At 39.7% G+C, this 21,528-nt stretch overlaps 1 protein-coding gene across 6 annotated transcripts in view; it reads left to right on the forward strand.

Annotated features, from left to right (window-relative positions):
* The window catches only part of FGD4 (FYVE, RhoGEF and PH domain containing 4), a 252,879-nt gene that overhangs the window by 153,766 nt on the left and 77,585 nt on the right, over nt 1-21,528 (forward strand). For all 6 annotated transcript variants that reach the window (XM_039471828.2, XM_074403053.1, XM_074403051.1 and 3 more), the window contains exon 2: nt 7,545-7,697. In XM_039471828.2, coding sequence (XP_039327762.1) covers nt 7,545-7,697 — 153 coding nt within the window. The remainder of the gene's footprint in view (nt 1-7,544; nt 7,698-21,528) is intronic.

Here is a 21,528-nt window from a genome sequence, read left to right on the forward strand (position 1 = left end):
GTTTTAAAGAACCTTTAATATGGTTTCTTGCCATGTCAGAGATAAGAACAGCTTAATATTTCTTGATTTTTTTTCTTGGTTAAACAAGGGATATGCTTTAAGTTTATTTTATTTTATTTTAATTGTTGTAAAAAGTACCTAAAATTTGCCGCCATAACCATTTTTAAATGTACGTTTCACTGGCATTAACTACATTCACCACTGTCATCACAGAACTCTTGTGCTTCCATCACCACTATCATCCACAGAACTCTTTTCATCTTGCAAAACTGAACTCTGCACACACTAAACAATAACTCCTTTTCCCCCCTCCTCCCAGCTCCTCAGAACCACCATTCTGCTTTCTGTTTCTATGATTTTGACTATTCTAGGTATAAGTGGAATTACATGATATTTGTCTTTTTGTAACTGGCTTATTTCACTTAGCATTATGTGTGTCCTCAGGATTCATCCGTGTTGTAGCATATGGTAGAATTTCATGCTGCATGTGGAGGCTTATGCCTGTAATCCCAGCACTTTGAGAGGTTGAAGCAGGTTGATCACCTGAAGTCAGGAGTTCTAAACCAGCCTGGCCAACATGGTGAAACCCTGTCTTTACTAAAAAGAAAAAAATTAGTTGTTCGTAGTGTTGGGCACCTCAGCCACCCAAAGTGTTGGGATTACAGATGTGAGCCACTGCACCAGGCCCGCTTCTACTTACGTTTTTTCTGTTTTTTGTTTTTGTTTTTGAGTTGGAGTCTTGCTCTGAAGCAAGGCTGAAGTGCAGTGGCATAATCTCGGCTCACTGCAACCTCCACCTCCCAGGTTCAAGCAATTCTCCTGCCTCAGCTTCCTGAGTAGCTGGGACTACAGGCCCGTACCACCACATCTGGCTAATTTTTTTCTTTTTTTAAATTTTTAGTAGAGATGGGTTTTCACCATGTTAGCCAGGATAGTCCTGATTTCCTCACCTTGTGATCCACCCTGCTAGGCCTCCCAAAGTGCTGGGATTACAGGTGTGAACCACCATGCTCGGCCTGCTTCTAATTTTTGACTACTGTGAATTAATGCTGCTGTGAACATGGATGTACAAATGTAAGGGATATGCTTTTTTCTTGAGATGGAGTCTGGCTCTGTCATGCAGTGGCATGATCTTGGCTCACTGCAACCTCCACCTCCCAGGTTCAAGCAATTCTCCCGCTTCAGCCTCCTGAGTAGCTAGGATTACAGGCACCTGCCATCATGCCCAGCTACTTCTTGTATTTTTAGCAGACATGGGGTTCCACCATGTTTCCCAGGCTGGTCTTGAACTCTGGACCTCAGGTGATCTGCCCGCCTCTGCCTCCCAAAGTGTTGGGATTACAGGTGTGAGCCACTGCATCCAGCAGGGATATGCTTTTTAAAAAGTCTCTGTGTTACATATACTTGGTGACTTTCAGATATTTTTTAAAAGATAAGTAAAATGTAAATACATTTTTACTATAAAAGTTTTAAATGATATAGCTGTTTAGAGACCAAAATATGAAACTTCTCATTCATTCTCTCACCTCACCTTCATCTGCAATTCTGTAATTTACATTTGCTGTGTTATCTTCCGCCTCTTTTAGTACATTTTTATACATTTTTCTATATCTTATTCTTTTTTAAAAATGAGATATTATACATATTCTACAGTTTAATAATGTCTTATAGATCTCTGTTATTAACATTTTGGAAATCTTCCCGGTCTGCTGCATATGTTCTATTATGTTATATCGACCATCCATATACATACAGCTTTACATATACAGGACTATTGCTGTAGATTAGAGTCCTAGAAGAACAGTTCCTAGGTCCAAGGAACTTTCTTTAACTCTTCATCAGATTTTCTTTTTGAAGATCCTTTGTGGCTTGATAATTATTTTTCTAGGAAATTTATTATTCAGGTTTAGAAGTTCAGGGAGCTATTTGAAATAACACTCAAATAAATTTCCTGGCTATGGATTTGTTCCCCTTAGCAAGCGAGTTGTAAAGTATGGATTTTATAACCTTAATGTCTTTTTTTTTCCAGGCAATTGATCTCTTAGGTCTGTAGGCTAGCATATGAAAGGCAGTTTTTTTGAGGCAATTGATCTCTAGGTTTGTAGGCTAGCATACGGAAGATGTAATCTGTAATCAGTGTGACAAATGGGGGAGTTTTGGGAGTTAGGATAAGAGTGTTGAAAAATGTCTTATAATAATGTTTTACAGTGGAGAAACCTGGCAGATGCCACCTCACCAGTTGACCAGGGTTAACATCACGTGATAATCATGTTGCTACCATGCAATGATATTAATATAATAAAGTGAGATGGGTGCATTGCCTCTGTTACGTTCTTCCTCCAAACCTGTAACCACAGTCTAATAATGAAAATATAACAGAGAAGCCCAATTTGAGGGACATTCTACAAAATACCCGACCATGTTCTTTAAAAGTGCCAGAGTAATTCAAGACAAATCTAAGTAATTCTCACAGGTTGTAGTACACCAAGGAGACAGTGGAAACTAAATGCAAATGAAGTGGCTTTTGGTTTTTTAAAGTATGTTTATGCTTTAAACATACTTTAAGCATATTTTTTAAAAATATGCTCCCAAAAAGATCTACCCTAGAAAACTACGTCTTCCCTCTTCGATCCAAGAGATCCTTGATCCAACGGGTGGTGGACTCCATTGAGATCTCCTGGGCTAGAGACCCCCAATGTATGGATGGATGGGACAGTATAACCAGACAGTAAGCAGGATCGTATGAAGATGTGATCTGAGGTCATGGACACTGTAGCAAGAGGTCAGGCCCGAAGAATCAGATAACTGAGTGTACTTTGAAATGGATAGCCAAAGAGAGAATCCAAACTTAAAATGCAAAAGAATAAACTATAACATAACAGCCTACTTGCAAATAGTAGCCAAAAGTCACCCTAACCGATCATAGGGCATATCTACCACTCAAAAGCATGACTTAGTGCATGACCGTTGAAATGCCAGAAAAGACAGATAAAGGAAAGTTAAGCCATAGGGGCAACCTCTGCAGTTGGAATGAGGAAGCCATATGCAGTCAACAGTGAGGCCAGTTGAGAATATTTGAGTTAGCATATGTCTAGAGATTCCTATAGGAGATGCAACCCAGCAAGCCTAGGTCAGCAACCCAAGGTTAGAGTACACAATGGGTTAGTATTAAAAAGTGGTTAAACAGATGATCAGTCCTCAAGAGGGATAGTATTTAAATCAGATACCTCTCCTCCCCCATGCTAACTAACATACTATAATTCATTATAGCTGTGTCTAAGATAACTGTTTATAATTATAAATCAGCCCTACTAGTTCTTCTTGTTATTGTAATTTCTAATCAAAGAGCCTCTAGAGCAGTTGTCCCCAGACTTTTTACACAGGGGGCCAGTTCACTGTCCCTCAGACCGTTGGAGGGCCGCCACATACTGTGCTCCTCTCACTGACCACCAATGAAAGAGGTGCCCCTTCCTGAAGTGCAGCGGGGTGGGGGGGGGGCAGATAAATGGCCTCAGGGGGCCGCATGCGGCCCGCAGGCCGTAGTTTGGGGACGCCTGCTCTACAGTTAATGAATGAGAGGACCATCTGATTACAATTTCGGTTTCAATTCCCTGTTATGCAACTGGTACCCAAATAAGGACTGTTTGTCCAAATATGAGTAGGCTAAGTCAGTCAAAAACAAGCAGAAAGTTTGTTTTTGTTGCTGTTATCCAAGATGTTAGCAGATGCAGTGTTTAATGAAAAGTGTTTCTTTCAGGCAAACTTCTTTTTACCATGATTCGTTTAACTTATACCAGTGGTCTGCATATTTTTTCCTGTACAGGACCATATAATCATTAATAGTATTTTTAGCCTTTTAGCCACATATGATCTCTATAAATTTGTCATTGCCTTTTTGTTTTTTTTAAACAAATGTTTAAAAATGTAAATGTTCTCTGTGTCCTTCACCATGCTTCCATGCTTTGTGATGTGGCTAAAATTTAGAGACTTGTTTTAAACAATGTTCTGACATGTTGATCTATTGCCTCTGGCAAAAGATGTGTAATCATGACTTTGATGAGCTTATTTTAAAAGCAGATGCACAGTTGATCTCTTATTCCAGGCATTTTGGTACATTCATGGGAGATAGTCTCTATCAACATGACAATTGTAAAACCTACTACACCCTGAAAGTTTGCTGTCTAGAAATTAAGTGCTTCGTTTTCATTCAAATTAATATTTAGATGAGACATGTTTTATTTCTTTTTCTTTTTTTTTTTTTTTTGAGACGGAGTTTCACTCTTGTTACCCAGGCTGGAGTGCAATGGCGCGATCTCGGCTCACCGCAACCTCCGCCTCTTGGGTTCAGGCAATTCTCCTGCCTCAGCCTCCTGAGTAGCTGGGATTACAAGCACGTGCCACCATGCCCAGCTAATTTTTTGTATTTTTAGTAGAGACGGGGTTTCACCATGTTGACCAGGATGGTCTCGATCTCTCTACCTCGTGATCCACCCGCCTCGGCCTACCAAAGTGCTGGGATTACAAGCTTGAGCCACCGTGCCCGGCCGACATGTTTTATTTCTAAATAGACTGATAGTGATGACCTTTTTAAAAGACTCAATGTAGCTTGTTTCTCATTTAACCCATTAACTGCCCCCTTTTTGTGGTATTGTTGCTGCTTTCTCTTATAAATTGATGCTAAAGCTATATTCTTGATGTCTCAAAGTCTCAATTTATGATTACATTAGTTCCTTGCTCTAGTTTGTGGTTGAGCTGTGGCTCTGCACTGTTTGGGCCTGTACAGCCATCCTTCACTAGACCCCAGCAGGTGGCCTTTAGTAGGCTCAAACGTGGCCTTTAAGGCATTCTTAGTATCATTGTGAAAAAGCATCCAGTTTTTCCCCCTAAAAGGCCAAATGGTTGTATGACATGCTGTGGATTTTAGGGATATACTTTGCCTATTTCACATACTTTTTATAAGAAGGTAGATAAGCTTACACATTTAAAGTTTTGAACTGTATTTCTTCTGTTTATAATTTTATTTTATTTATTTTGAGATGGTGCCTCGCTCTATCACTCAGTTTGGAGTGCAGAGCAGTAGTGTGATCACGGCTGACTGTGGCCTCAAACTCCCAGGTTTAAGCCATCCTCCCACCTCAGCCTTCTAAAGTAGCTGCGACTACAGATGTATGCCACCATGCCCAATTAATTTTTTCTGTTGAGACAGGATTTCACCATGGCTGCCTAGCTGGTCTCAAATTCCTGGGCTTAAGTGATCTGCCTGCCTTAGCCTCCCAAAGTGTTGAAATTACAGGCATGAGCCACTGCACCCGGACTTTTTATAATTTTAATAATAATCTGTCAAATAATCTTTCATTACTTTTGCTTTCTAAGTTCTTGTTATATTTTGCTAAACAATGCTTAATCTATCTGATAAACCATTTTAGTAGAAGGGTGTCTGATAAGCACCATCCCTCCCACCCTGCTTTTCTTTCTCTTTTCTCAAAATTACAAGGTCTCTCTCTGTTGCTCAGGCTGGAGTGCAGTCCTGTGATTATAGCTGACTGCAGCCTCAGCCTCCTGGCCTCAAGAAATCCTCCTACCTCAACCTCTCTAGTAGCTGGGATCACAAGCATGCACCATGATGCCCAGCTAATTTTTATTTTTTAAGTAATGACAAAGTCTCATTATGTTGCCCAGGCTGGTCTCAAACTCCTAGTGTCATTTAATTTCTGTTTTGGCATTGGCTCTGAAACAACTGTTGAGACAGTACTTGGAACTCTTGATATTTTCCAAAATCTGTTTTACCAAGATAAATTTTAAGGAGAACAACAGAAAATAAAGTTCAAGTGTGGAGTCTTTTTGTTTGTTTGTCTTTTGGGTTTTTTTTTTTTTTTTTTTTAGACAGAGTTTTGCTCTTGTCGCCCAGGCTGGAGTGCAATGGTGCGATCTTGGCTCACTGCAATCTCTGCCTCCTGGGTTCAGGCGATTCTCCTGTCTCAGCCTCCCGAGTAGCTGGGTTTACAGGGGCCCACCACCACACCCAGCTAATTTTTGTATTTTTAGTAGAGATGAGGTTTCACCATCGTAACCAGGCTGGTCTCAAATTCCTGACCTCAGGTGATCCATCCGCCTTGGCCTCCCAAAGCCCTGGGATAACAGGCATGAGCCACTGTGCCCGGCCCAAATGTGTTTTTTAGTCAATATTATTTAATAATGAATTGAATTAAGAGAGGTTTTTTTATGCAATAGAAAATTGATTGGGTTTTTTAAAAATAGCTTCTCTTGTTTTAAATAATTAAGGCTTAAAAAAATCTCTAAGAGTTCTCTTTCAGATATTTGGATTCTATACAAATGAGACTCTTCGTTCCTTAACCAAATGATAATTCTTTAAATTGCATTCTTTGATTCAATTATAGTGAATTTCCTGGTAGAAATTTTATTTTCTCTGAAGCAGAATCAGTTGTCTTCACATCACCATGTCAACCAGAAGAGAAGGAAATCTAATATGCATAGTAAAGAGAGAACACCAACACATGACGCCTTTAAAAGTCTCTGAAATTCAATGTATGACTTTTTATACCAGAAAGTGAACAAAAATTTAATCTTTTCCTCTTCATTTATGTCTCATGATGTGTTTGTGTGATTTTAAAAAACATTTTGGGGTTGTGAGTTCTATATAAATGTGACCAGTCATCTGTATAATCCTGCCATCCTTTCTTTGGAAAACATAGTCACTGTTAGGGTATGTCACGGATGTTGACGTGGAGTCTGAGTAAGCTAGTGGGCGAGAGGGTGTGTGGACGTGGGCGCCTGCGTCTATTTGTTCATTTCTAATGGAGCCATTCTTCTAGAGTCTTTGGGTCAGCTGTCAGGATGGGCTTTCCTCCTTTGTACTTTTGAGTTGCTCTATGACTAGCAACAGACCCGAAACTAAAAAGGAAGGCTTTTAACGGATTAGTTCGGTCCTTTCCTTGCCTACATTGTAGCAGCTGTGTTCTGCCCTTTCTGTGGCCCTGCAAGGAAGGGAGGCCTGTACATAGCAGTCTTCTGTCAACATCCATTATAAGATTCCTGCGCCGGGCGCGGTGGCTCAAGCCTGTAATCCCAGCACTTTGGGAGGCCGAGGCGGGTGGATCACGAGGTCAGGAGATCGAGACCTGGTCAACATGGTGAAACCCCGTCTCTACTAAAGGTGCAAAAAATTAGCTGGGCATGGTGGCGCGTGCCTGTAATCCCAGCTACTCCGGAGGCTGAGGCAGGAGAATTGCCTGAACCCAGGAGGCGGAGGTTGCGGTGAGCCGAGATCGCGCCATTGCACTCCAGCCTGGGTAACAAGAGCGAAACTCCATCTCAAAAAAAAAAAAAAAAAAAAAAATTCCTAAAGCCCATGGAATGAGATATTTCCTAGGAAAACTCTTTGTCAATGCCAGCCCACATGGGAAAAGTATTTCTATGTTTAGTCTTGTAACTCTTTTACGGGGTCAGGAGAAATTTAACTTACAAGACAGTGCTGTGCTATGCCGCTATACTTACCTGCCCTTTCTTTCTGAACTCCTTTGCAGGCAGCAGTACCTGTCCAAATATCGCTTTAGTTCCACCTTGTTTCACAAGCAGCACAACCACACTGGTTGATGAGAATGTATCTAACGAAGACGCTCAGGGAATAAATGGGAACAGGCCAGCGAAACACTCAGCTGCAAGTCCAAAGCCACAAGGTATGCTCATTGGGGATTTGTGATCAGGGTGGGTACTTTGTACATCAAACAAGGCTGACCAGCAAGATGATGGCCACGAAGAAAGCATTTTAAGCTAGAAGTTAAGGAACTGGATACATTATTTTTTAGAGAAGAGGCTATCTCTACGCATTTTCTCAGGTAGAGGTTGCTATTTGCTCTGCTCCTGAAACAACATACATTTCTCTATTATGGATCTTTTCATGTTGCTGAAATTATTTGCATGTCATCTTAATGGAACTGTGATCTCTTTATTATGCTTGACCTAGCAGAGGGACTTACTGTCTGTGTAATAAATGTGTTTGGAGCACTGTTAGACAGAAACGATTTTCTAGATGTCAGTTATTTGTGAAACAGATAATTCTAAAACAGCACTTCATGTACTTATCAAGAACGTGATTTGGTAATATTAAGGAAGTGAGACTTGAAAATACCTCATAGTAAGGTCATCCACAGAAAGGAACAGTAACAGCCCTCTATTCAGGATTGAGTGACCAGTGAGGGGAAAGAAAAGGCCATAATGGTAGAAAGCTTGAATGATTTTTTTCAGTGACCATTTCCTTTTACAAAGAAATTTCCAGTGACCTGAGTATTAACTTTGAGAAGCACAAAATTATAGTTTTGATGATAAAGAGTGAGGCCTTTTGAAGTGGAACACAAAAGCTAAGCTACACTATGGTTTAATGTGTAGTTTCTTCCTTATAGATTTTCATTGATAATGAATGCTAAACAGGAGAAACAATACTGGGCATTGTCAGAATTACTACACGAGAAAAATCAATATCTGTTTTTGTTTATTTCGTGTTTACTTAGGTCTCCTGTTCTTGCAAAGAAAAATTTATTCTAAAAAAAATGTATTCTAGAGCATGCATTATAAAATACGTGGTGTTATTCCTTAAAGTTGTATGTTTTAAGGATTTCTGAAAGCAAATTTTAGAATGAGTTTGAAATGAATCTTCTGGATTATGGGATATTTGTCTGCTTGTTCTCACAACTATATTTGTGGTGGTATGGAATATCGCTATCAAGCAAGATCAATTAATTGACGATTCAGATGAGTAGCCTATTCACTAGCTTATAACCATTTCTTTTGACTACACTGCTCCCTTATAGTGTTGACATGAATATAAACATAGGAAATTTTTTTTGGCCATGATTTGAGCCTTTTTGTTTCCAAAATGTAAAATTCCATTTTTCCTATTAGACCCAAGTTGACAAAGCTCCAGTGTGAGGTAAGAATATTAATAATGAATACAATTTTAGTTTATGAATTTTCCTGATCAAAGGAAGAATTTCATTATTTAAAAAGCCTTTATTTTTGGAAGATGCACTACATTACCTCATTGTTTTCCAGAGTCATTGTATTGAGAGAAATAGTGTGTCCTTCCTAAGCTTCGTGTGCCAAAATAATCCCATTTTTAAGTAGACAACACTTAACCTTGCTTTTTTGTAGTTGTATTAAAGCCACCGTATTATTATTTAAATACATACTTACTTCCTGTCTTAAATATGGGCTAATTATGTTTATGTACTTTTTTAACTAAAGGGAATATTTGCAGGTATTAAATAAATCACAGAGTACTTTATACTTCTTTTTTAAAATACTTGCAAGTAGTGTTTGGCCCTTCCCTGATACCCATGGCTAACATTTTAACCCTACCTTTCATCCTGCCATTTTGTATTTCCCTATGTTATAGTCTGTTCAGGTTGTTGAACAAAATACCATGAACTGTGTAGCTTATAAACAACAGAAATTTATTTCTTACAGTTCTGTGGTCTGAAAGTCCAAGATCAGATTCAGGGTCTGATAAGGCCTGCTTTCTGGTCTATAGATAGGTCCAAGATCAGATTCAGGGTATGATGAGGGCCTGCTTTCTCATAGATGGCCATCTTTTCATTATAACCTCACAGGGTGGAAAGGGTGAGGGGTCTCTCTGGGACCTTTTTTCCATGGCACTAATTTGATTAATGAGAGCTCAGTCCTCATGACCTAAACACCACCTCCCAAAGGCCCTACCTCTTCATACTGTCACCTTGGGAATGAGGATGTCAACACGAATTTTGGGATGCAAACAAACATTCAGATCATGGCACTCCATAAGAACTTTATTTTTTCTCATTCATTACAACTTGACCTGCTGTATTCAATAACACTGCTATATGGCTACATTTCTTCCCCTTTGTTTCTGCTATTCTTTAAAACTTTGAACATGTGCCGTGCAGGGACCAATATCCCTAAAATGAGGCTGCATTTTAGTATTGTCAGATGAGCTGCCACATAGATTGGTCCAATAAGTCAATCAGTAATACCCAAGAATGAGTGTTCCCTATTCTTTAGCGGAGAGAAGCTAATTTTAATTTCTCCTAACATTTGGGTGACTGAGGCAGAGAAGAAAAGTGCGTGCTAATAGGGACCTACTGCATGGAGCAAAGAATGATCACACTGACACCTTTGTTCTTCCTTACTGCAAATCCCTAATAAGTTGTGAATGATGAGGTTGCTGGGGCTTCAGGGTCACTATGTGTGGAGTCCCGATAAGGGAAGGGAAGTCAGGCTGGCATGGCAGGAGCAGGGGAAAGCAGAAAGAAAAAGTATATAAACTGTTAAGTCCACCTTTCTTCCTGGTCCAGGGCCCACAGCAGATAACTGACAATCTTCCTGCACTGACTTAGCACCAGACACTGTGACTAACAGAAAAATGCAAGTTAGCTCACTGCAACCTTGGCATTATCAGTACTGCAAGTAGCCCTCTCCAGCACAAGCACCATCCTGTAAAATCCCCAGGAAGCCTTTGTCTGTTTGTAGTCAGCTCCTCTCTTGCTTGCTTTCTTGCAATGTATTTTCATACTTTGTCTAATACGCCTTTTTGTGCCTACAACTGTCTTGATAAATTCCTTTACTGCCCACGCCACCAACCCTGGCTATTGCTACCCACAACACTGTGTTGTTTTAGTTTAATTTAGGACTCTTACTCTAGATGAGTAGTTTTCAAGCATGCACTTTTGCCCACATGTGCATATCCTCCCCCGACAATAGGACATTGGTGGTATCTGGGGACATTTCTGCTTGACACTGCTTGTGGGAGTTGTTGCTTCTTGCAGCTAGTGAGTGGCACATAGGGATGTTGCTCTACATTCTGCAATGCACAGGACAGTCCACAATGAAGAATTCATACAAACTGTAGTATCAATTGCTGCATTTGCAAAACTCTGACCTAGATTAAAATAAGCACATATCTTTTTTCTCCTTTTGTAGATTGCTAAGATTATAGTTACAATTTGTTGTGTGTGTGTGTGTGTGTGTGTGTGTGTGTTTCTGAGATGGGGTTTTATTCTGTCACCCAGGCTGCAATGCAGTGGTGCAAACTCGGCTCACTGCAGCCTCCGCCTCCCAAATTTAAGTGATTCTCTTGCCTCAGCCTCCACAGTAGCAGGACTACAGGCATGCACCACTGCGTCCAGCTAATTTTTTTTTTGTTTTGTTTTGTTTTTGTTTTTTTTTTGGTAGAGACGGGGTTTTATCATGTTGGCCAGACTGGTCTCGAACTCCTGATGTCAGGTGATCCACCTGCTTGGGCCTCCCAAAGTGGTGGGATTACACGCACGAGCCACCACCCCCAGTCTATTGTGGTAATTTTAAAAGGGGAAAGTATTGCACATCTATATTAGTGATGATTATGTAGTAATGTCTCTGAAACAATGTATGGTTTATGTTTTGTGTTTATTAATCACCAGTAAGTAAATACTTTTGAAGAATTATTTATAGGTTTTTAAAAGGTGAATCAGCTAAGTTTTATTTTATTTTAAACCTGAAAAAAAAAAAATGACCAGAATACCAGCCCTTTGCATAGCGTTTCAAAATCAGCAGAAAGAAAGATAAATTTTAGATTAGAGGTTGGATAAACTTGGATTTGGATATAAATTGGAACATGTAGATTTCAAAATGGATTTGTTTCTTAATTAGATCTTGTTTTGCCTCAGCCTCAGAAAATACCCTAAGGCCTTGGAAAACAATGGGTTATTCATTTCATACCAATCCTAATAGTCAAACAAATTACTGAGCAACCTCCAGCATAAGTCTTTCTTCTTGTTCACCACTTTTAATACTGGCCTGTTTCCTGCCATGCTTGTCAGTAACTCAAAATAGCTCCTTTAGTAATTAAAGCTAATAGTTTTCTCTTAACAGCTTTTATCCAGAACATTCTCCATAGTTTCTGATTATTTTGATAACATGCAAATTATCACATAATGTCTCAATCATTAAATGCTTTAAAGAGCCACATTGTTGTTTGAATAACTTACATAAATATAGAGTACTTAAACCTATTCATTTGCTTCTAAAGTAAAAGTCTATGTGTAATAATCCATTCTTTTCAAAGTGTAATGTTATCATGCATTTATACATAGTCAGCTTTTGTTGTTTTTTGTTTTTAAAGAGAGGAGTAATTGAAGTCTGTTGACTTAAACTGGCAATTAGTTTCTCTTTTCATTCTAGATAATCACTTTGAATAATTAATTTTTTTCCTATTTATATCTGTAAATGTGGGTGTAATAAAGCCGTCTTACTTGTTGTTCAATAGAGATCTCAAACTTAGCATGTATAAAAGTGAACTGCTATTCTCCTTTCCAAAAATTGCTCTGTCTGCTGTGTCTTTTGACCACGGATCCATCCTTCTGGTAGATGAGACCCAAGGCTTCAGAGTCATCCTTGCCTCCCCTCTCTTTCTGTCATATGTTTCATTTAATCTCGTCAGGAAATCTACTTTAAAAATATACCTAGAATCCAAGTATTTCTAACTACCTTTGCCTAAGCACCGTGATCTCTTGCCAGAATTTCTACAATATCTGCTTAATTGTCCACCCTGTTTCTCCCCTGTTCTCCTCTATATTCTCAACACAGCTGCCAGAGTGGTCCTGCTGCAAGTTAAGTTATATCATGTCGCATTTCAGGTCAGAACCCTGTGGGGACTTCTCATTTCATGCAGCCTCAAAATAAGTGGTCCAGAGTCTACTTTCTCAGGCCTCCCTCTGCCCTGCTTTTGCCCACATGCTCATTCTGCTCCAGTCCTGCTGGCTTCAGACCCCAGCTGTCCCTGGCTCTCAATCCACCTGCTGGAAAGCCTTTCCACAAACAGAAACAGTTCCTTCCACTTGAAGGCTTACTCAAATCCCAGCTTCTCACAGAGGCCTAACCTTGCACACCCCATTTAAGATGGAAGTCTGCCCTCCCTTTGATTTCTCACACTCTGGATTGTGTTTATCTGGTTCTTTTAACCCTTACCACGTTTTCTCCTAGCATTTACTTCCTTCCAATAAATGATAAATGATTTACTTGCTTTTTTTTGGTTTACTTTTCCTTTGGCTCATTGATAGGCTTAAGTGCCTAGAACCTAATAGATATTTAAGGCCAGGCATGGTGGCTCACGCTTGTAAATCCCAGCACTTTGGGAGGTTGAGGTGGGTGGATCTTGAGGCCAAGAGATCGAGACCATGCTGGCTAACATGGTGAAACCCCATCTCGACTAGAAATACGAAAAATTAGCTGGGTGTGATGGCGCATGCCTGTAGTCTCAGCTACTCGGGAGGCTGAGGCAGGAGGATCACTTAACCTGGGAGGCAGAGGTTGCAGTGAGCCAAGATGATGCCACTGCACTCCAGCCTGGCGACAGAGCAAGACACTGTCTCAAAAAAAAGAAAAAGAAAAATTTTAAAAATAGGTATTCAATAAATATTTAATTAATGAATAAATGAAAATAAACACCCTATATAGAGGTATAAGAATTGCTTAATGGGCCAGGCACGGTGGCTCACACCTATAATCCCAGCACTTTGGGAGGTCGAGGCTGTTGGATCGTGAGGTTAAGAGATCAAGACCATCCTGGTCAACATGGTGAAACCCCATCTCTACTAAAAGTACAAAAATTGGCTGGTCATGGTGGTGCACACATGTAGTCCCAGCTACTCGGGAGGCTGAGGCAGGAGAATTGCTTGAACCCTGGAGGCAGAGGCTGTGGTGCACCAAGATCACGCCATTGCACTCCAGCCTGGGTAAAAAGAGCAAAACTCCATCTCAAAAAAAAAAAAAAAAAAGAAAAAGAAAAAGAATTGCTGAATGATAAATATTTTTTAAATGCTAAATTCTTAGTGGTTTTGTAAATTTATACTCTCATCAAAAATGTTTTGTTCACATTGCTTCATATCTTCACTGACAGTATTGTCAGATTTAAAATTCTACTTCATTTGATCTGGCCAAAACAGTATCAGCTTATGTATTTAGTTTATATTTCCCTGAAATACTAATAAGTGAGGGTGAACACTGTTTTTCCTATCTATATCCTTTGGGTTGTTAGGTCTTTTAGTTAATAGTGCTCAGGAGTTTTTTATTTTTATTTTGAGGTAGGCTGTTTGTTGCCCAGGCTGGAGTACAGTAGCATGATCTCATCTCACCGCAACCTCCATCTCCCGGATTCAAGTGATTCTCCTGCCTCAGAGTACTGAGTGGCTGAGATTACAGGCCTGTGCCACCACACCCAACTAATTTTTGTATTTTTAGCAGAGACAGGGTTTTGCCATCCTGGCCAAGCTGGTCTCGAACTCCTGACCTCAGGTGATCCATCTCCCTTGGCCTCCCAAAGTGCTGGGATTACAAGCGTGAGCCACTGTGCCAGAGTTTTTTTATTCTGCTTATTATTCCTTTTCTTTCTTTTATGTAATACAAAAGTCTTATCTGGGTCTGTAAGCTCCAGTTCTTCACAGGGCATTGTAGAAGAGCCAAAGACAGCTGAACAAGGAGAGGGGCAGATGAAGGGCATTCTTGTATTTTGAAACTTTGTATCCTGAGAAAATTTCACATAGATGTTACATGGTTATCTTAAAAATAGATGTCTTCTTATATTAATCTTGTGCAGTTACAAAGTGCTTTCTTTCATAGGTAGGGTTCTTTCATGTGCTTTTAAATCTTTTTTTGGTCATTTACTTCTCAAAGTAGCAGTGTGTTACTTTTTCAGTCTTTGACAGGAGCAGTAAGATTATATAATCAACTAGTTTTATGAAATAGTGGTCTTCCTTAAGACTTGAATGTGGCCGAGCATGGTGGCTCATACTTATAATCCCAGCACTTTGGGAGGCCAGGGTGGGTGGATCACCTGAAGTCAGGAGTTTGAGACCAATGTGGCAAAACCCTGTCTCTACTAAAAATACAAAAATTAACTGGGCATGATTGCAGGTGCCTGTAATCCCAGCTACTCAGGAGGCTGAGGCACAGGAATCACTTGAACTCGGGAGTCAGAGGTTGCAGTGAGCTGAGATTGTTCCACTGCACTCCAGCCTGGGTGACAGAGTAGACTGTGTCTCAACAACAGAAAAAGTTGAATATTAACCTATAATCATGGAAACAAAGATGAGACTCATTTCCTGTTCTTAAAGGAACTCAGAAGTCTAGGGAGGCAACCCTAGTTATAAAATATTATAAAACAAAATGACAAATGTTAGTTGAGAAGATATTTGAAGATTTTTGATGCAGGGTGGGAGGGCAAGAGGTGGAATAGTCAGGTAAGCCTTCTGAAAAAGAGTTGATGGCTGAGGTGAGCTTTGTGGGAATTATGGGAGTTTGCCAAGTGGACCATTGTAGGTATGTGCAAACACCTGAAGCCTGAGAAAAACTTACCAAGCTTACAATAGAAGATGTAATTCAATGTGTCTGGAATCTAGGCTGCATAGGAGTAGAGGAGTAGAGATGAGGCAAGCACTAAGGAAGTTCCCAGGAAATCTATTTCAAGAGAAAATGAAGCCAGGAGGGTTGGCTCTCACCTGTAATCCCAGCTACTCTGGAGACTGAGATGTAGTATCACTTAAACCCAGGAGTTTGAAGTTACAATGAGATATGATTGCGTCAGTGCACTCCAGCTTGGGTGACAGAGCAAGACCCTGTCTGTGTGTGTGTGCGTGTGTGTATGTGTGTACACACACACATATAAGATAAATAGAAAAGGAAATCAACCTACCGTTGTGGCTTTCCAATAGACATGTTTTCATTTAGTTCTCGATATATAATAAGGTACCTACTAACATGATTCTGCAGTTGTTCATATTGTAGCAGAATTGTACTTAGCTAATCTTACTCAACTAAGTAACTGTTATAGTAGGAGGTATTTGGATTCAGAGCATCTTTTACCTGAAAATATTACTGCTCTAGAGAGCTTGACAATCAAGTATAAAAAGACTGTATTTGCATACCACACTGTTCTCAGAATGTGAAACCCAAATCTGGAAATGATTTTGCTTCTTTTATTTTATTTTTTTTTTATTTATTTTTTTGTTTGTTTGTTTGTTTGTTTTTGAGACGGAGTTTCACTCTTGTTACCCAGGCTGGAGTGCAATGGCGCGATCTCGGCTCACCGCAACCTCCGCCTCCTGGGTTCAGGCAATTCTCCTGCCTCAGCCTCCTGAGTAGCTGGGATTACAGGCACGTGCCACCGTGCCCAGCTAATGTTTTGTATTTTTAGTAGAGACGGGGTTTCACCATGTTGACCAGGATGGTCTCGATCTCTCGACCTCGTGATCCACCGGCCTCGGCCTCCCAAAGTGCTGGGATTACAAGCTTGAGCCACCGCGCCCGGCGATTTTGCTTCTTTTAAATGTCACACTATTGATCTCTAGAATTAACATTGTATCTGAAGAAAGGGGGAAAATCTAAATAAATAAATAATTGAAATATCAAGAAGAGGAGGAATCAGAGCTTTAGGGTCTACCATTCTCATCATCTGTAATGCCAATAGAGACTAATAATAAACTGCATCCTTAGAATATTGCATACAATTTATCATCGTTTCCCTTCTTATAGAACTAATTTGGGAAAACTTTTTAAATAGTGAATATTTGTCTGTTTGTTAAATCGTAATTTCTTTAGCTTTAGATTTTTATTTTCATTTTAGTTTTATAATGTAGTCTTCATAATCTGGATGATGCAAAGGATTTACTGGTCCTTTGTAATTCGCAATCTTGTATATGTAAGGGAGGAAAAGTTTTCCTCTACCCTTTAGATTTCCAGCTGGACCTTCGAATTAAGCTGACATAAAAACAGATTAGCAGAACAAAAACATACAACAGATACAAAGGATGGCTGCAATTTGTTTGGTTGCCCAGAAACTAAGAAAGGTGGCCATGAAGAGAAATTTCATATCAGTAATTTAAGTATCAATTCCTGGGTTGCACCTGCCATCTGTTATCATTTCTTTTGGGTACAGACTATTAAATTGAAACATGAGATCTTGGTTTTTAACTGGAATTGGATTTTTTCACATCATAAGTACATAGCATACAAGATTTCTTTTTCTTTTAGTCCTGCATTAGATGTTCCTCAGTTAACTGCATAACTTTGGGAGTTGAAAGAATCATTTTCATTCATCAGTTAGGTCTTTTGAGCCAAAGTATCTGTTATTTTTATTTATGTATTTTCTGAGACAGAGTCTTGTTCTTGTTGCCCAGACTGTAGTGCAATGCTGTGATCTCGGCTCACTGCAACCTCCACCTCCCAGGTTCACGTTATTCTCCTGCCTCAGCCTACCGAGCAGCTGGGATTACAGGTGCATGCCACCATGCCCAACTAATTTTTTGTATTGGTAGAGATGGCGTTTCTCCATGTTGGTCAGGCTGGTCTTGAACCCCTGACTGCAAGTGACCTGCCTGCCTCAGCTCCCAAAGTGCTGGGATTACAGGTGTAAGCCACCTTACCCAGCCCAGTATCTGTTAGTTTTATTACATTATAAAAGATGAACAAGTAATTTTTTTTTGAGACAGAGTCTCACTCTCTCGCCCAGGCTGGAGTGCAGTGATGTGATCTCGGCTCATTGCAACCTCCACCTCCTGGGTTCAAGTGATTCTTTCTGCCTCAGCCTCCTGAGTAACTGGGACTACACGTGTGTGCCACCACATCAACTAATTTTTGTATTTTTAGTAGAGACAGGGTTTCACCATATTGGCCAGGCATGTCTCAAACTCCTGACCTTGTGATCCACCCGCCTCGGCCTCCCAAAGTGCTGGGATTATAGGTGTGAGCCACCATGCCCAGCCTTTTTTCATTTTCTTTTTTTTTTTTTTGAGGCAGTTTTTCACTCTGTCACTAGGCCGGAGTGCAGTGGCGTGATCTTGGCTCCCTGCAGCCTCTGCCTCCCAGGTTCAGTCGATTCTCCTGCCTCAGCCTTCCGAGTAGCTGGGACTACAGGTGCACACCACCACGTTGTGGCTTTTTGTTGTTGTTGTTGTTGTTGTTGTTTTAATTATGATTATACTTTAAAGTTAGTAGAGACAAAGTTTCATCATGTTGGCCAGGATGGTTTCAGTCTCTTGACCTCATGATCCACCCACCTTGGCCTCCCAAAGTGCTGGGATTACAGGCATGAACCAACACGTCTGGCCAATAGAATTTTTTCTAAGACAGTGTGTTTAACTTTAACCATTCATGTACCATCTTCAGATCTGTCATATTCGTGTACCATTTATTCTTTTTAAAAAAAAAAAGTATGTTTACTGATTTACTGTACATTTGAATTTTCTCCCTTGCTGAATTTGATACCTCCTCTGTGCTTCTAAAACACCTGTGTATCCAGTGTTCACTTTTGCCAGTATCAATAAACTGCCTCTCTGCTAGTAGATGATCTCCTTAATGATACACTAATTATAATGTTCCAAACATTTGCCAAACATAATGCAAATAGTCACTATAAATAAAACCGTAGGCCAGGCGTGGTGGCAGATGCCTGTAATCCCAGCACTTTGGGAGGCCGAGGTGGGTAGATCACAAGGTCAGGAGTTCAAGACCAGTCTGGCCATTATGGTGAAACCCCATCTCTACCAAAAATTAACTAAAGTTAGCCAATGTGGTGGCGGATGCCCGTAATCCCAGCTCCTTAGAAGGCTGAGGCAGGAGACTTACTTGAACCTGGTAGGTGGAGGTTGCAGTAGGCTGAGATTGTGCCACTGCACTCCAGCCTGGGCAACAGCGTGAGACTATGTCTCAAAAAATAACAAATAAATAAATAAAGCTGTGATGAAAAGTGGTATATTCCTTACCTTCATCAGCTCCTGCCTTGTGAAGGAAAGAAAAAAACTTTAAATCTGTAATATATTTAGTATTTTCCTGTAGCTTTATTAATTAATCCTACTTGTTACTAATTATTTGATAAATATACCACAAATTGTGATAAGCAGTTTGGAGAAAGTACGCAGTGCTTATGAAACAGCGTAAGAGATGGACACAATTTAGACTGGGAAAGTGGGTGGAGTTATCCCTGAGAAAGTGATAGGTATCATTGTATTTTAGTTTTTCACCCATCTGGCACATAACAAATAGGGCATGGTTAGTGAGTAAACTCTAGGTAGATGGATGAGTCATTTCATAACAATTTTAGCACACAAAATTATATTCACTTCCTTCTTTTACTATTCTAGTTAAGAATGTTGAATTATTCATGACCTTAAGAGACTTCCTTTTTTTGTTTTTTTTTTTTTTGGTGGGAGACATTTCTGTTTTACTGCATTAGTTCGTATTTATTACTCCTAATGTTAGAAGGGTTTTTTGATGGGAGATTTTCCTGTTTTGCTACATTAGTACATATTTATTCCACACAGGAGTTTTTTTCAGTAAACTTAACAAATATTCCAGTTATATAAGCCCCTTTCTTCCGAAATGATACTATATTAATCACCCCCACACACAAACATATTTTGGAAAATATCATTTTCACAAAAAGAAGCATGCCGTTTTTAAATTGAGATTTTCTTCTTGTTTGTATTGAAGGGAATTAAGTGAATTAATTGCTCCACTTGTAGTTCATTGTGACTTTTCTTCTTCCCCTATAATAAATTGATAACTGGCACTGAAATGATGAAATCTAGGCCAGTGAGCATGAGCCAACTGTCAGCTAACTGAGTTTATAAAAGGGATGAGATCACTAAAAATCAGGGAAACCAGCTGAGGGAAAATGGGGCATGAAATTAGGAGGCGACATGATTTCTCACCCTTCTTCCAGAAGGTAAGAAAAACATTTAAAGAAAAAAAAAGATGATTCTATCTTATCTGTCAACATCGCTTATTAAAAAATACCCACATGTTATAATATTTTATCCTGAATGTTAATCTTAGAGAAAAGTAATACTGGTTTTCAAAAGAAGTAATTTTTGTACTGATTGTGCACTTAGGGCATATTGTATTTTATCATCTACGGTGTGTTAGGGAAATTCTGTAGATTTTAGTATTTCATGAAGTAATCTGTTTTTATCCTATTAATTTATTGAAGGACTTAGAAAGTAAGCAGATGATTTGTGGAATATTGATGCAGGTCAGCCATCTTAAGCTGTTTAGTGTTGCTACATGGAAATACCTGACGCTGGGTAATTTACGAAGAGGCTTCTTTGGCTCACAGTTCTGTGGGCTGTACAGGTAGCACAATGCCAGCATCTGCTTAACTTTTGGTGAGGGCCCCAGACTGCTTCCACTCATGGCAGAAGGTATAGGGCAATCAGGATGTATAAAGATCACATGGAGAGAGAGGAAGCAAGAGAGAGATGGAGAGGTGTCAGGCTCTTTAATAACCAGTCTTGCAGGAACTAATGGAGAGAGAACCTATTCACTATGGCAAGAATGGTACCAAGCCATTCTGAGGGATCTGCGCCCATGACTCAAATCCCTTCCGTAGTTCCCACCTCCAACATTGGGGACCAGATTTCAGCATGAGATATGGAGGGGACAAACATCTAAACCTGTAGCACCAACTCTGTAACATAGCAGACAGTGGTATAAAACTTCTTTATCCCTTCACCCGCTTTTTTTTTTCTTTTTCTTTTTCTTTTTCTTTTTTTTTTTTTTTTGAGACAAGGTCTCACTCTGTCACCCAGGTTGGAGTGCAATGGTGCAGTCTTGGTTCACTGCAGCCTCCGACTCCGAGGTACAAGTGATTCATGTTCCTCAGCCACCTGAGTAGCTGGGATTACAGGCATGCACCACGGCACCCGGCTAATTTTGTATTTTTTTTAGTAGAGATGGGGTGTCACCATGTTGGCCGGGCTGGTCTTGAACTCCTGACCTCAAGTCATCCACCCACCTCAGCCTCCCAAAGTGGGATTATAAGTGTGAGCCACCGCACCGGCTCCTTCACTGCTTTTGCTGCATTTATGATGAGGAGAAGTGCCAGTAGTGGAAAGAGCAAAAGTCTGGATACCAGCCATAAAATTAGATTTAGGCCTATTACCCCAGGCCAGTCACTTAACCTCTGTAAGCTTTTGTAGACATAAGAGGAGAATAGTGGTACCTACCTCAGAGACCTTATAAAGTATAAAATTTCATCAAAGATCAAATAAGATAAAATGCTTTCCTTAAATGGGAAGGAGATACTATGTTAATGCAACATTGTATTACTGTTGTTTGTTGTTGTTTTGTTGGCTTTTATGTTGTTTAACTCATTAGCTGTGGTTTCTGTTATATCTATTATCACTCTATTAGAAAATCTGTTTTGTAGCAGACAATGTGTCTCTAGGATTTGGTTTTAAATTTAGCACCACCTTTTCCCTATTTAGATGAATAACTGCTGTGTTATCTGTAATAGACCTTAGAATGCTTTAGCCTTATGTATATTCCTAGGTGTTTAATATTGCCATATTTAAGATACAATAAAATTAAAAGAACCAATTAAGTTAGGAGATGGGATTTCCAAAAGGCACGAAGCAAATGTCCAAGAGGAACAAAAGTCTTTTGGTTATGGTTTAGTTCAAAATTTGACACCTCCCCCCCTTTACAATAGTTCTATAATGCTGAATA

Source organism: Saimiri boliviensis, chromosome 7, assembly GCF_048565385.1.
Source record: "Saimiri boliviensis isolate mSaiBol1 chromosome 7, mSaiBol1.pri, whole genome shotgun sequence".
Taxonomy (NCBI): domain Eukaryota; kingdom Metazoa; phylum Chordata; class Mammalia; order Primates; family Cebidae; genus Saimiri; species Saimiri boliviensis.